Source organism: Telmatherina bonti, assembly GCF_933228915.1.
Source record: "Telmatherina bonti genome assembly, chromosome: 5".
In the NCBI taxonomy this organism is placed as follows: Eukaryota; Metazoa; Chordata; class Actinopteri; order Atheriniformes; family Telmatherinidae; genus Telmatherina; species Telmatherina bonti.
This window is the reverse complement of record NC_136623.1, coordinates 42,179,304-42,195,163: the sequence shown is the minus strand read 5'-3', so window position 1 is coordinate 42,195,163 and position 15,860 is coordinate 42,179,304. Positions and strand designations below refer to the sequence as shown.

General features: G+C 47.7%; 1 protein-coding gene across 1 annotated transcript in view; it reads right to left on the bottom strand.

Moving 5' to 3' along the window:
• Nucleotides 1-3,355: 3,355 nt before the first annotated feature.
• The window catches only part of adcy3a (adenylate cyclase 3a), a 273,600-nt gene continuing 261,095 nt past the window's right edge, over nucleotides 3,356-15,860 (bottom strand). Inside the window, exons 19-21 of the mRNA XM_079239987.1 lie at nucleotides 4,613-4,739; nucleotides 4,366-4,490; nucleotides 3,356-4,198 (exon numbers count right to left, since the gene is read on the bottom strand). Coding sequence (XP_079096113.1) covers nucleotides 4,019-4,198; nucleotides 4,366-4,490; nucleotides 4,613-4,739 — 432 coding nt within the window. The 3' untranslated portion in view covers nucleotides 3,356-4,018. The remainder of the gene's footprint in view (nucleotides 4,199-4,365; nucleotides 4,491-4,612; nucleotides 4,740-15,860) is intronic.

Below are 15,860 nucleotides of genomic sequence, written 5' to 3'. Positions count from 1 at the left end.
TGCTGAAATAGACTTCTTAAATTTGTTAACAACACTATCTGACAAACATCGACTAGAATGAATTTTCTTCTCAGCCCTTGTGTAGTCAAGTAAAGTAAACTCAAAAGTTATTAAAAATGATCAGACAGAACAGGGTTATGAGGAAAAACTGTTAGTTGATCACTATTGATGCCACATGTCAGAAGAAGATCCAGAGTGTGACGATGAGAATGAGTCGGTCTGTGGACATTTTGGGAAAATCCAATTGAACTTAATATAGAGTTAAAGGCAATGGTTAAACTGTCATGTTCATCATCAACATGAATGTTAAAATCCCCCAGAACAATAACTTTATCAGTATTCAGCACTAAGTCTGATAAGAGGTCTGAGAAGTCAGTTAGGAACTGTGAGGAAGCTCCAGGTGGACGGTAGACTACTACTAGGAGAAGTGGCTTCTCTCATTTCCATCTTGGGTGGGATAGACTAAGAGTCAGGTGTTCAAAGCTATTGTAACTATTTTAATGTTTAGGACTAATCAATAGTTCTGATTTAAAGATAGCTGCCAGAACTCATCCTCGACATGTAGTTCTGGGAACATGAACATTTAGACAATCTGGTGGAGTCGATTCATTAATACTAACATGATCCTCCTGCTGCAGCAGGTTTCCATAAGACAGAATAGATCAATATGATGATCAGTAACCAGGTCATTGATTAACAGAGACTTCGACACAAGAGATCTAATATTCAATAAACCGCATTTAATGGTTTTATTATTTTGTCTTATTAGATTTATTGTTTTGATATTAATAAGGTTTTCATGATTTACTCCCCCGTGCTGTTTTATTCTTTCTGGGTTGTGGGGGGGCAGATACCATCATTATGGGTTTTGGGGGGACAGATGCAATCATTATGGGTTTTGGGGAGGGGGGGGGCAGATACAATCATATGGGTTGTGGGGGGGACAGATGCAATCATTCTGGGTTTTGGGGAGGGGGGGGCAGATACCATCATTATGGGTTGTGGGAGGGCAGATACCATCATTATGGGTTATGGGGGGGCAGATACAATCATTATGGGTTTTGGGGAGGGGGGGGGGACAGGGGTGAGATTACAGAAAAGCATGTGAGACTACAACTCTGCTTCCTGGTCTCAGTCCTGAACAGTCATGGGTTTAACTGACTAATAAAATGATCCATGTTCCTAGAAACGAGAGCTGCTCCATCCACTGTGGGATGAATCCCGTCTCTCCTAATAAGACCAGGTTTTCCCCAGAAGCTTTTCCAGTTATCTATAAAGCCCACATTTTGTTCTGGGCACCACCTAGACAGCGGTTAAAGGATGACAAACGGCTAAACATGTCATCGGTCAGATCTGGCAGGGGTCCGGAGAAAACCACGGAGTCTGACATGGTTTTAGCAAAGTCACACACTGAGGCAACATTTACTTTGGTGATCTCTGATTGGCGTAACCGGGTGTCATTTACCCCAACATGAATAATAATCTTCTTGTATTTACGTTTATCTTTAGCCAGCAGTTTTAAGTAAGATTCAATGTGGCCTGCTCTGGAACCTGGAATGCATCTGACTACAATCCCTGGAGTATCTATCGCCACGATTCTAACTATGGAGCGCAATCTTACATTTCTCACGACTGAGTCTCCAATCATCAGAGTCGTTGGAGAGGAGTGTGACGGAGGCTTTACCTGAGGTGGTGGTGGTGATGTAGCGGGTCGAGCAGCGCGGTGAGTGGAGGTTCGTTTCGGAGCCGGGGTAAAGGACGGCTCGGACCTGTGAGCCTTGCTACGGAGCTCCGGCATGCAGGGGGGAAGCGACACCTTTAAGATGCTGGTCTGAGAATCATTGCTTAAGGGGGGGAAATCTGCAAGACTGAGGTTGAACCTGTTGTAACAGGGGATGTCGTTTGGTGGAGGTGCGCTGCGACGCCTTCCTCTTTGTTGCCGTGGAGGGTGATGGAACCGGGGCGCCTGTTGGCTCGGTGTGGAGCTGACCGGGATCTTTGGTTTAGCTCCGAGATGCAACCAGGTCTCTGGATCGGTGAACTGTGGAAGGGTCCCAGCGGCAGAATGGCCGTCAATGAGCCTCGTCGGGGAACGCTGCTCCGGCATCCACAGCTGGACGGCAGGGCGCGGAGACATCCGGTTCTGGATCGCGGATGACGATGGTATCCATCAGGATCTCAGCTTCTCGGATCCGATGCAGAATGATATCCGTGACAAACCGACACAACCTGTGCGGGATGGAGAGGTGAGCGGAGCCATTTTGAGCGTAAACGTTAGCAGCTAGCTAACAGCCGGGTCTGGTTGACGGGATCTCCGCGGATCGAGAGATGCCCGTACTCTGATGAGTCTATTGATGATTTGAGTTTTATCTTGTCCGGAGACTGTAATAAAACTCTGAATACTGGAATCAGTTTGAGGTCCAATCTGGGCCAGGCTAGGCAGAGATTGTCCTCAAGGGAACTAGAGTTGGCGGGCTGGGGTGGGTGTTGTCGCGTGGAAGCGGCATTACTGCAGACGCCGCACCGATCCGTCTGTCGACCTCACGCTCCATCCTTCCCTCACTTGTGAACAAGACCCCGAGATATTTAAGCTCCTCCACTTGAGGCAGGACCTGACTCCCGACCCGGAGAGGACAATCCACCCTATTCCGGCTGAGGACCATGGTCTCAGATTTGGAGGTGCTGATTCTCATCCCAGCCGCTTCACACTCGGCCGCGAATCGCTCAAGTGAGAGCTGGAGATCACGACCAGATGAAGCCAACAGGACCACGTCATCTGCAAAAAGCAGGGACCCAATCCTGAGGCCACCAAGTCGGATCCCCTCAACACCTCGGCTGCACCTAGAAATTCTGTCCATATAAGTTATGAACAGAATCGGTGATAATACATTAGTTCTGTTTGATATACTAATTGAGTCTGATGCTTTAGAGCTATCAATGTTTTATTTAATGTAGTAAAAGCAGAATTTCAGGGACAGTGAGATCAATGTGACGGCTGAAGTTCTGCTTAAGCTCTTCAAAATAACAAAACATTGGTCAAATAGAGCAGGTGATGCACTAAAACATTTTGTTTGGTTTCCATTATCCTGATGGTCTCTAATACAACAGATAATAATGCGTTCCAGTTGTCTCGGAATTCTGAGCGGTCGACAGCAGGTGATTTTGTTGCTGTTCCAGTTAGGCCATCTTCCAAAACAGGCAATTTGTGAGCATCTGTAGATGCTATAAACAAGACAAAAATCACAAATCCACTGTAAAAATTTGGCCCATGCATAAACCAGCCTATTTATGTGATTATGATTAATAAACCACTCATATTGATGCTTTTTTTTTTTTTTAATAAATAAACCTGCTGCAACATCAATATAAACAACTCATTGCTGTTTACACTGCAAACTTTATGGACACAAAATATATTATGAAGAATTTTATTAAAAACTACAGACTACAAGTAGTTCTGGCCACCGCCAACCTTAAATTGGGAGTCTTAGGGTCCTCAGTGGTTTCCATTGGTAGTTTCCAGTTCGGAATTCCGAGATCACTTCACCATTTCCGGCAAAAATTTCTCACAATTCCAATTTCCCAAGACATCTGGAACGCACTATTAATTCAGCACCTGCTTAGATTCTGTGGTGCCAAATACTCCATAAAACTTCTTAAAACTAGGTACTATGAAGTAGCATCATTCTGAAGTACTCATTAAATCAAAAGAAGAAAAAGGGAAAAGATTTCGGGACAGTAAATGATGAAATATGAAAACAAAACAATCATTTCAATCCAGGTGAACCAAACATTCCCAGATCTGATTACTGCAGCCCGTTGAGATGGACCATGCAGCAAAACAAAGAGTCTGCCATGTCTTTCCAAGGCCTAAAACAACCTGAATTTGTGGTCAAACACTCTTTGGCCCAAAACATGTCAAAAGCATTTCATTAACAGCCGCAAAAATGATGTGCCATGTCTGTAAAGTCTAAAACACTTGGCATTAATGACAGGTGGCTCACTCTGGTGTGTCAGATCAGCTGTCCACCACCTGGTGTGGCAGAGTGATGGACGAGCTATTGATCAATGAGCCTTGTTTGTCTCTTCCTTTAAGGAAAAAAGTCAGCAGCTCTCCTTTCCCCTTCACAAAGATGGGCCCCCGCCTCACAAATCTGAAACCATATTCCCTCAGGATGTTGTAGCAGTCCTCCACCACCTGGGGGAGACAGAGACCAGTTCATCAAGAGCATTCAACACCAGAAGTTCCTGATTCTCATCATCTGGTTTACACAAGCAATGGAGAGGAAAACCTACCTAAACCAGGAGGGAAAACCTACAGTGATAGTGGAATTATTCCAGATATGTGAAGTGAAACAACTGTACCTGGATGTTCCCCATCACACCCGTGGACTCCATCCGACTGGCCACATTCACAGTGTTACCCCAGATGTCATAATGGGGTTTACGTGCACCAATGACTCCTGCTAACACTCCTCCCTTATTTAGACCTGCAGAGAGTCCATAGCTGTAAGAAAACTCTTCATAGATTATGGTAAAACTGGTTATCTGATCAAATAAACAGATCATCTGATCCATCCCTTAAGGTCCACCCCCCAGGTAGAGGACATACCAATTCGTAGCATGAAGTTGTTGAATGATTGGTAGTTGATATTCATGAGTGTGACTTTCATGGCTAGAGCAAAGTCTGCCAGGTCTGCCAGGTGCTGCCAACGCTCCATATCAGACTGCTTCTCCTTCTGCAGGACAAAAAATGTGCAGGAAAGTCCCGTCATATGTAGCTGTCCAGACTCCTTTATTCTTTCTAACAGTGCAGATCAACAAGGTCAAAATCAACTTTGACAGAAGTCATTCTGGTTTGGTTGACCTCAAAGGATACTCGCCTCCAGAAAGTCATTTCAAGAATATAGTTTCCCAAGTTATTATGTCATGTTATTATATACATAAACAATCCTTTGATAATGAAACCTTGACCTGCCCTCTAGCGCCACCATCTGGGCGAATCTTTTCAAATTTAAACTGCCAGAGTATGAACTCCATTGCTTTTGGTAATTAATCTTCTCTGAAACTTTCAGTTTTAGAATTAGTGTGTTTTTAAAATCACATCCAAATCATCTCTAATTTATGGTGCACAAGTCACAGAATGAACCACATTGACGGATGTCTGTGACCCCTTCCCTTTCCTGTCATTCATATTTATTGACTTTAGTTTTTTCTAACATATTGAGGTTAGTCTCTATAAGTCCCACTTATGCTCATCCAGATTGCATTATACACAACGCACAGTGAGGATTGATTTAGTTTGAGGACTGCATGCAAGATTTTAAATGTTTGCTCCCCAGTTAGTATGCATGACCTACCAATGTCCTTGCAGGAAATTCAAACCTCTACATTGCGGGAAATATTTGTTGGAGTGAGAAGGCTTGAGCAGTAGACTACACATACGCACAGAGACACACTCATGCCCACGGTGTGGTCCTCCCCTCGACCTTGTACACCTCTGGCCTGTGTATAAACCTATTGTGCACAGGTACCTTGCTTTTGAGTTCTTCCAAGGATAATTCTTGACCACCTTATGACCTTTTTCCAGGTTGTGCCCTATTTTTAATTTTGGAAAGAAAATGTAGATTATAATTGTCTGTTTTGAGTATAACGTACAAAATAATTTCTCCATATAAGTAGATATGCACTGATCGATCGGCAACCGATCACAATCAGCTGATAATGCCCTCATTGGTGTTGATCAGAGCCCTCAAAATATATCAGAGCAGGCCGATCAGATGACATTTACGACAGTGCGCCGATATGGCATGCATTCTCAGCTTCCTAAGGGAGGGGGGCGTTGTAATAGCTTGGCATTATCAGAATATCCATCCATCCATCCATCCATCTTCTGCCGCTTATCCGGGGTCGGGTCGCGGGGGCAGCAGCCTAAGCAGGGAAGCCCAGACTTCCCTCTCCCCAGCCACATTTGCCAACTCTGCGGGGGGGATCCCGAGGCGTTCCCAGGCCAGCCGAGAGATATAATCCCTCCAGCGTGTCCTGGGTCTTCCCCGGGGTCTTCTCCCCGAGGGACGTGCCTGGAACACCTCACCAGGGAGGCGTCCAGGAGGCATCCTGACCAGATGCCCGAGCCACCTCAACTGGTTCCTCTCGATGCGGAGGAGCAGCGGCTCTACTCTGATCTCCTCCCGGATGACCGAGCTCCTCACCCTATCTCTAAGGGAGAGCCTGGCCACCCTGCGGAGGAAACTCATTTCAGCCGCCTGTATACGAGATCTCCTTCTTTCGGTCACGACCCACAGCTCATGACCATAGGTGAGGGTAGGAACGTAGATTGACTGGTAAATCGAGAGCTTCGCCTTCTGGCTCAGCTCCTTCTTCACCACGACAGACCGGCGCAGAGCCCGCATTACTGCAGACGCCGCACCGTCTGTCGATCTCACGCTCCATCCTTCCCTCACTCGTGAACAAGACCCCGAGATATTTAAACTCCTCCACTTGAGGCAGGACCTGACTCCCGACCCGGAGAGGGCAATCCACCCTATTCCGGCTGAGGACCATGGTCTCAGATTTGGAGGTGCTGATTCTCATCCCAGCCGCTTCACACTCGGCCGCGAATCGCTCAAGCGAGAGCTGGAGATCAGGACCAGATGAAGCCAACAGGACCACGTCATCCGCAAAAAGCAGGGACCCAATCCTGAGGCCACCAAGTCGGATCCCCTCAACCCCTCGGCTGCGCCTAGAAATTCTGTCCATATAAGTTATGAACAGAATCGGTGATAAAGGGCAGCCTTGGCGGAGTCCAACCCTCACCGGAAACTAATCCGACTTACTACCGGCAATGCGGACCAAGCTCTGACACCTGTCGTACAGGGACCGGACAGCTCGTACAAGGGGGTCCGGTACCCCATACTCCCGGAGTACCCCCCACAGGAGCCCCCGGGGGACACGGTCGAATGCCTTCTCCAGGTCCACAAAGCACATGTAGACTGGTTGGGCAAACTCCCATGCCCCCTCCAGGACCCCAGAGAGGGTATAGAGCTGGTCCACTGTTCCACGACCAGGACGAAAACCACACTGCTCCTCCTCAATCCGGGATTCGACTATCCGGCGGACCCTTCTCTCCAGGACCCCTGAATAGACCTTACCAGGGAGGCTGAGGAGTGTGATTCCCCTGTAATTGGAACACACCCTCCGGTCCCCCTTCTTAAAAAGGGGGACCACCACCCCAGTCTGCCAATCCAGCGGTACTGTCCCCGATGTCCACGCGATGCTGCAGAGGCGTGTCAGCCAGGACAGCCCCACAGCATCCAGAGCCTTAAGGAACTCCGGGCGGATCTCATCCACCCCCGGGGCCTTGCCGCCAAGGAGCTTTTTGACCACCTCAGCGACTTCAGCCCCAGAGATAGGAGAGTCCACCCCTGAGTCCACCAGCTCTGCTTCCTCATGGGAAGACGTGTTGGTAGGATTGAGGAGGTCTTCGAAGTATTCCCTCCACCGACCCACAACGTCCCGAGTTGAGGTCAGCAGCTCCCCACCTCCACTGTACACAGTATTGATGGAGCACTGCTTCCCCCCCCTGAGCCGCCGGATGGTGGACCAGAATCTCCTCGAAGCCGTCCGGAAGTCTTTCTCCATGGCCTCGCCGAACTCCTCCCATGCCCGAGTTTTTGCCTCGGCAACGGCCGAAGCCGCATGCCGCTTAGCCCGTCGGTACCCATCAGCTGCCTCCAGAGTCCCACAGGCCAAGAAGGCCCGATAGGACTCCTTCTTCAGCTTGACGGCATCCCTCACTGCTGGTGTCCACCAACGAGTCCTGGGATTACCGCCACGACAGGCACCAACTACCTTACAGCCACAGCTCCGGCTGGCCGCCTCAGCAATAGAGGCACGGAACACAGCCCATTCGGACTCAATGTCCCCCGCCTCACCCGGGACATGGTTGAAGCTCTGCTGAAGGTGGGAGTTGAAGCTCGCTCTGACGGGGGACTCAGCCAGACGTTCCCAGCAGACCCTCACAACACGTTTGGGCCTGCCAGCTCTGACCGGCTTCCTCCCCCACCATCTGAGCCAACTCACCACCAGGTGGTGATCAGTTGACAGCTCCGCCCCCCTCTTCACCCGAGTGTCCAAGGCATGTGGCCGCAGGTCCGACGATACGACTACAAAGTCGATCATTGAACTGCGGCCCAGGGAGTCCTGATGCCAGGTGTACATATGGACACTCTTATGCTGGAACATGGTGTTCGTTATGGACAATCCATGATGAGCACAGAAGTCCAATAACAAAACACCATTTGGGTTCAGAGGGGGGGGACCATGCCTCCCAATCACTCCCCTCCAGGTCTCACTGTCATTGCCCACGTGAGCATTGAAGTCCCCCAGCAGAACAATGGAGTCCCCAGAAGGAGCACCCTCCAGCACTCCCTCCAAGGACTCCAGAAAGGGTGGGTACTCTGAACTGCTGTTCGGTGCATAAGCACAGACAACAGTCAGGACCCGTCCCCCCACCCGGAGGCGGAGGGAAACTACCCTTTCATCCACCGGGGTAAACCCCAACCTGCAGGCACCAAGCTGGGGGCTGATGAGAATGCCCACACCTGCTCGGCGCCTCTCACCATGAGCAACTCCAGAGTGGAAGAAGGTCCAGCCCCTCTCGAGGGTTCTGGTTCCAGAGCCCAAGCCATGCGTCGAGGTGAGTCCAACTATATCTAGTCGGAACCGCTCAACCTCACGCACAAGCTCAGGCTCCTTCCCCACCAGAGAGGTGACGTTCCACGTCCCTAGAGCCAGCTTCTGCAGCCGGGGATCGGACCGCCAGGGTCCCCGCCCCTTGCTGCCGCCCAGCTCACATTGCACCCGACCCCTACGGCTCCTTCCGCAGATGGTGAGCCCACGGGAGGTGGGGCCCATGTAACCCTTTCGGGCTGAGCCCGACCGGGCCCCATGGGCGAAGGCCCGGCCACCAGACGCTCGCTCTCGTACCCCGCCTCCAGGCCTGGCTCCAGAGGGGGGTCCCGGTAACCCGCGTCCGGGCAAGGGAACATTCATGCCCAGGTTGGTCGTCATCATAGGGGTCTATGAGCCGTGCTTGGTCTGGTCCCTCCCCTAGACACCTGTTTGCCATGGGTGACCCTACCAGGGGCATAAAGCCCCCGACAACATAGCTGCTAGGATCTTCGGGACGCACAAACCCCTCCACCACGATAAGGTGACGGCTCAGGGAGAGGCATTATCAGAATATCACAAAGATTATTATGCTTATCTAGGTTTGAGTTATGCTTAAAGATAAAATCTAACAACAGCTTTGTGTTTTTCTATCCTGTAGATTAGGATAGTTGCAGTTCCTTCAAATTTGATTAAAAAACCTCTTAACTAACATAGAATAGATCAAATATGTTTGGACATATTTGGACTATGAGCCCATGTTGAATCAAAATGAAGTTAGGCATGACCGTGTCATGAAAAATGAATGCTTGGTTTTCTCTTTTGTTCTTTTCAAAATAAAAGGTACAAAGACAGGTTTTTCAACAGCGAACTAAAGCAACAGACACACAGGCTGCTCTCTGGCCTCCTGGGCCCGGCTACTGCAGCAGAGACACAGGTTGGCCAGGAGAGCTGCTCGGAGCCCCCACACACGGTACCACGGACCGGCTTGCATGCAATGGATGCTGACCTTCTGGCTGAAGATGACAACATGAAGCTGCTGCTGACATCAACTCAACATCAACACAGATTGCTCTTTACCTATCAGAGCCAGTTTTCCCAGATAACAACCACTTGATTATTGGAAAGCCAATGAAGGCCGCTGTCCTGCTCTTGCACGATCCTATCTCTGTTCACCTTGCAGTGTAGAGTCGAGTCTTTCCAGTGGACCAGGACTTGTTATGGATGAGCAGGTTAACTGCAAAAAATGCAGAGATGCTTATATTTTGCAAGACAAATCTGCCATTTATGCTGCTTAATCAGTAGTAAGCTTTGAGTCTGACCCTAAACACCCGTCATCCCTACCACCTATATTTCTAAAAGTTACAAGAAATACCTCAGCTAAAATGAGAGGAGATACAGCCAGACCTACAGATCCAGCTACAATGTTTATTCCTTTCTAGGTTTGTATTTTACAGAGCCCTTCATTGTCCTACACCTCTGGGAGGGACTCAGACACTACCTCAGCTGAAATAGCTTACAGACAGAGCTTAGAAGGTTTTTTTGTTTAATTATTGCCAATGCTGTGTGTGTGATGGAGACAAATTGTCTGAAAACTAGAGAATTTCATGATTATAGTTTGCTAAAGCCTACCGATGTTGTAGTTTGAATGAATTTTTATTTGACAGAAAAGCTACAGTGTAAGCTCCAACTTATATGTTCAATAAATAATGTTGCAGTTGCACTTAAGTCAAGTGTTCTGGTTCTCATTTGTATGACATTTATTTTTTTTACACAAAAAAGCTAGTAGCTTCACACCAAATGTTGTCTCTAAGAAAGAACCTCCAGAGAGTAAAATGTGGACGTTTGTTGTGCACATAATACATTTTTATTTGAAGATTTCATTCTTTTCCCAGAGGAAAAACAAAGTTTATAGTTTACAACTTGGATGAACTCTAAGAGAGTTCAACGTTGACTGTAGTCTGTGTGTAACACACACGCTTACTGCTTATTTAAGTCCAAGTTGTCTCTGAGTCTGAAATATTGCACATTGATTCAGTCTGAAATAAAACAGTGGTCAATTCATGATACTTTCTCATGTCTTAATTATTACAATGTCAATGTTATATACAGCAATACTGAAGAATTTTTTAAATTTGAGGCTGTGATCAGTGATCTGCAACATCGACATCGGCCCCCAGAATCCTGATCGGTGCATCTCTACACATAAGCAAAGACTTGCCAAGATTTTTCTAATATTTCATCATTGGTTTTAAGTTTATGTACGGAATTAATTTTTTGCTTCTTTTTTCCTTATTATGAAAGTATTTGGCGTTCCTTCCGTGCGCTCCATGCATTTACAGCGAGAACAAATATTTACCATATTTTTCCGATCATAAGGACACTTAGAATCCTTCAGTTTCTCAAATTAATTTTGGTTGTACGGACTGAGGTCTGTCTGATCTTATGTGGTACACGGCACAACTTTGGTAAGCTACTAGGCTGTGTGTTGTCGACCCGGCTGTCCCATGTAGTGATGGCAGAGGGAGTCGTAGCTCTGCAGACGTGGGTGGCTGGCGGGGACTGCTGGGTGTGAAGAAACCAAGTAAACGTGTGTGTAAGAGTGCATGCTAAGATAAAGAGGAAACCTAAAATGGGTCTGTTAACGCCACAGTCCAACGACTTTCTGGTTAAACTGTTCATGTCTGCAGACCTCATTGTTTGCGCTGTACTGCCTCTGTGCCAGGTGAAGAAATAAAACCAGAGAGAGCTAGCCGCTTAGGAAGCCGACCTGGACGGACTTACCGACACACAAGCCAAACTTTTCCTGAGAACCAGACGCCTCTGTACCACAGTTCAGAGCATCAGGTCTGCAAGGTAATAATTACGTCTGTACTGTCCCTGCATGACTACGGGGCATTAAATCTGCAGTGCGTCAAAGTGTTCTAGACTCGTGCATTAAAACTGTGTACCGATAATGCACGGATCCGAGTTGCATAATCCGCTTTTTCCACACAGTAAACTTTTTATAGCAAATGTTTATCTTCTTTTTTTTTAAAGTTGCAAATTTTGCAAAAGTTAAGAACTGTTTTATGTAGTTTAGCTCCAATACGTTTCTTCAATTCACCAGTGAAAAGCCAGCTAGCTGATCTGACCCAGTCGACTAACGCGTTGCTATGGTGACGCCCGTATTGGAGTATTAAACGACTGATTTAACGTGCCACACCATGTGTGGGTGTATACAAAAATAATGCACGCCAGTTGGCATTTGACCACGGTATATTCACCCTCTTGTATGAAGATAGACTAGCTCTTAAAGATCATTGGCATTGCACCTGATAAACCTGCACTCTGTGCCAGGTTTTGGATCAATAAGGTCTAATCCATGAATAGAAATGACTTCTTTCAGAACTTTAAGTTTCTTTTCTTTGGCCAGTTCTTTCCCTCTTTTAATTGCTGCGCATGTAATTTGACATTTTGAATATTCCCAGTGTTGACCATAAACATTTTTGTTCATTGCATTTCTCTGGCCATTCTTGTGTTTAATTGCTTAGTTATCCAATATAATTTTAAGGAAAGTGCTTCAATATTTACGGTCAGTAAATATTGAAGGTTTCTACCATGTTCTCTGATTAAATGTTTTACAAAAGCCAGAAGGCTTTTCTAGTCTCTTAGTAAGCTCCCTGATAATCCAAGCAAACTGGACATGGTGTGGGTTTTTTAGTCTTCATATGTCACATCAATTCATCTGTGAATATGTGAAGTTTACTACGTAATTGTTGATTTTTTATTCTCCTCCTAAAATTAATTTGGCATTTAAAAACATTTTTAGTTGTAATAATTCACTTTATTGTATTTCCTAGTATCAGCACCATCCCACTGGGATAATCCATCTCCCATAACTGTGAGCAAGTTTTCATGTCTTGCCTTCAGTATGGAAACTGCTAATTTCTTATTCCAAAGAGACATCCATGTAACCTCCCCACTGAGCTTTCTAAAAACTAAACTCTGAAGCTACGTGTGTTTCATGAGAAAAACATAAAAATCTGCTCTACAGTCTTTGCTAAATAGATAAAAACCAGCCTTTATGTTTAGTTTATAGCGTGGCAACAGGCCTGTCTGTCATGCGGTTGCTAGGCATGATGTCAGCGGGTCAGGTGGTCGTGCCTCGAGGTCTACTCCACATGAGACGTCTGCAGATGGATCCCTCAGAATAGACGCATGATTGGGATTCCTCCCTCCATGGCAGCCAACCTGGCGACATTCTGACGCTCCCAAGCTTCCCCTCTGCCTGCCTGGCACACCGGTAGTGTGAAGCCATCGCCCAGGCTTAGGCCTCCTCGGGACCGGACCCTCAAGAGAGACTCACACCTCATTCCACCAGAGGAATTTTATCTTCCACAGCTTTGCATGCAAGTATGACAGTGGAAGAGATTTGTAAAGCAGCTGCACGGGGATCTCCATGCTCTTTGGTCCACTTTTACGTGCAAGATGTCTCTAATTTCTCTCAGAGCCACTCGGTCCTGAGTGTCTTCTCAGAGCAACATGGGACCTCCAAAGGTTCCTCTCACTTGTGGCGATGAGAAGATTCCTTCCTTCTTGTTTTGCTCATGCTTAGGCCACTACAGCACTCTTTCTGTGGCAAAGTCTCACAACAGCGTGGTTTTTTACCAGTCCCAGACTGGTACAGGCTCTCGGTCACCACTGGCTGCATCGATCCGTGACGCAGCAGTTGGACCTGAGTTTGTGTGTTTTATGCATGTGCTACTAACAGACACAGTGAAGCATAGACTATAAAGTGATAGTCTTAAAGGCCGAAGCCTATATGACATAGAACATTGGTTCCGTACTGTAACCCCAGTGTCTGAGAATGCTGTTATTGTCGATTTATTACCGAGTTGTCAGAGACAGTCTTAGTTTTTAAAGAGCTTTAAGTTTAAGCTCCAACCGTTGAAGTGTAGAATTAAAATTATGTTACCAGCATTCATATTTTTTTTTCCTAAACTGGTCTTCAGCATAGTATTTGCATTTGTTATGGTCCCTGTGATTTATGATCAGGGTAAGTTTCTAAGTTCAGTTCTGAGAAATAAGCATGATTGGTTGAGAGGTGTATTTATGTCCATTATTTTGAGCTATTTCTATTTAGTTGTAGCGCTTTTCTCCTCGTCATGTTTCATATCTTTCCACCGATGTCTCTGATGACGTGTACTTTCCCTTCCTCTACCGTCGATCCATTTTGCTTCCTGTAAACCTTGCAGTTTCCACGTTGCTTGAATCTGTTTGAGTTTCCTCAGCATACAAGCTTTTCAAGAGATATCTGCGGTTTTCTTGGTTAAGTGCTCATTAATACATTGGTTCCTTTGAGTTTCCGTCCTTGTTCTAACTGTACCAACTGTTGCAAAGTGGATGATTATTCCTGCCGGTGTTTTTTTGTTTTAACTGGGCAGTGTGTGGCGAGCGTCGATGTCTTGCCCTGTCTTCTGATCTCTTCCATCTCCTTGGGGGTTGCCGAGGTTCTCTAGCTGACCTGGACTGGTGGATCTGGTCCAGCAGGACCAGGACTGACCGGTGGATCTGGTCCAGCAGGACCAGGACTGACCGGTGGATCTGGTCCAGCTGGACCAGGACTGACCGGTGGATCTGGTCCAGCAGGACCAGGACTGACCGGTGGATCTGGTCCAGCAGGACCAGGACTGACAGGTGGATCTGATCCAGCAGGACCAGGACTGACCGGTGGATCTGGTCCAGCAGGACCAGGACTGACCGGTGGATCTGGTCCAGCAGGACCAGGACTGACAGGTGGATCTGATCCAGCAGGACCAGGACTGACCGGTGGATCTGGTCCAGCAGGACCAGGACTGACAGGTGGATCTGATCCAGCAGGACCAGGACTGATTGGTGGATCTGGTCCAGCAGGACCAGGACTGACCGGTGGATCTGATCCAGCAGGACCAGGACTGACAGGTGGATCTGATCCAGCAGGACCAGGACTGACCGGTGGATCTGGTCCAGCTGGAGGGAATCGGTAACCGACAGGAGACCAGTTCCAGTGGAGTGAAGCCAGACTGATGTGGATCTAACTGGTTTCTATCATGGAGGAACTGGGAGACTGAAGACGACCCGCTCCAGTAGTGTGGACATGAACGGCACCAGTGGGACCAGCCGGTAGTTTCCAACCTGGACTGGGTTGAGTGTGGGTTTCTTCAGCAGCGGGGTGACCCGAGCTTGCTGGAAGACAGAGGGAAAGACAGCGGATTCCAGAGAGGAGATGATAATATGGGTCACTGCAGATTGATTGGAGGTAAAATGCTCTGCAGGATGTCGGTAGGGACCGGATCCAGAGGACAGATAGTGGCTTTAGAGTTGACTAGAAGTTTAGAGACTTGGTCCTCATTCAGAGGGCAGAAAGAGCAAAGTGAGGCACCACTAGCTGGATGTGGTGGACTGAGCTGGTCAGGCTCAGAGAAGTGATTCCTGATGGTAGCAACCTTTTCAGTAAAACAGGAAGCCAACATGTCTGCAGTCAGCGTGGCGGGAGGCTGAGCAGCTGCTGGAGAAAGAAGACAGTTGAAGGCCATGAACAGCTGCCGTGTGTTGGGAGCATTGTGGATCTGCTTCTGATAGAAGTCTATGTTGGCAGCCGTCAGGCTGGATGTGAAGACTGAGAGGTTCTGCTGGGACTCTGACAAGTCAGGGACTTCTTTTCTTTCTGCTGGCCTGAGACCTGCTCTGTGACGTCTCAGTGAGCCATGGACTGGGAGGGTTTAGTCTGGCTGCTTCAGACAGCAGAGGACAGAGTTTGTCCAGAGAGGAGGCCAGAGAGGAGCAGAGTGTTTCTGGAGCCTCATTAACAGACAGGAAGGAGGAGTCTGAGTGGGAAGGGACGCTAGAGGAAACCTGCTCACACAGCTGTGTAGGGGTGACACATCCCAGCTTTCTGTGCTAGGAAACCAGCTTTGGAGCCTCCGGAGTGTCATGAGGAAGGAGGGCTGAGAATGTGACCAGGAGGTGGTCTGACAGGTGCGGGGGGGGGACTGGCAGATCAGCTGTGGACCAGTTCCTGGTCAGGACCAGATCCATAGTGCTGCCGGCTTAGTGTGTCGGAGGAGTCTGGACCGGTCTGAGACTGAAGGAGGTTCATTAAGTCATTGATCTGAGTTTTGCCAGTGTGAATATTTAGGTCTCCATGACAACCAGCGGTGTGACATCAT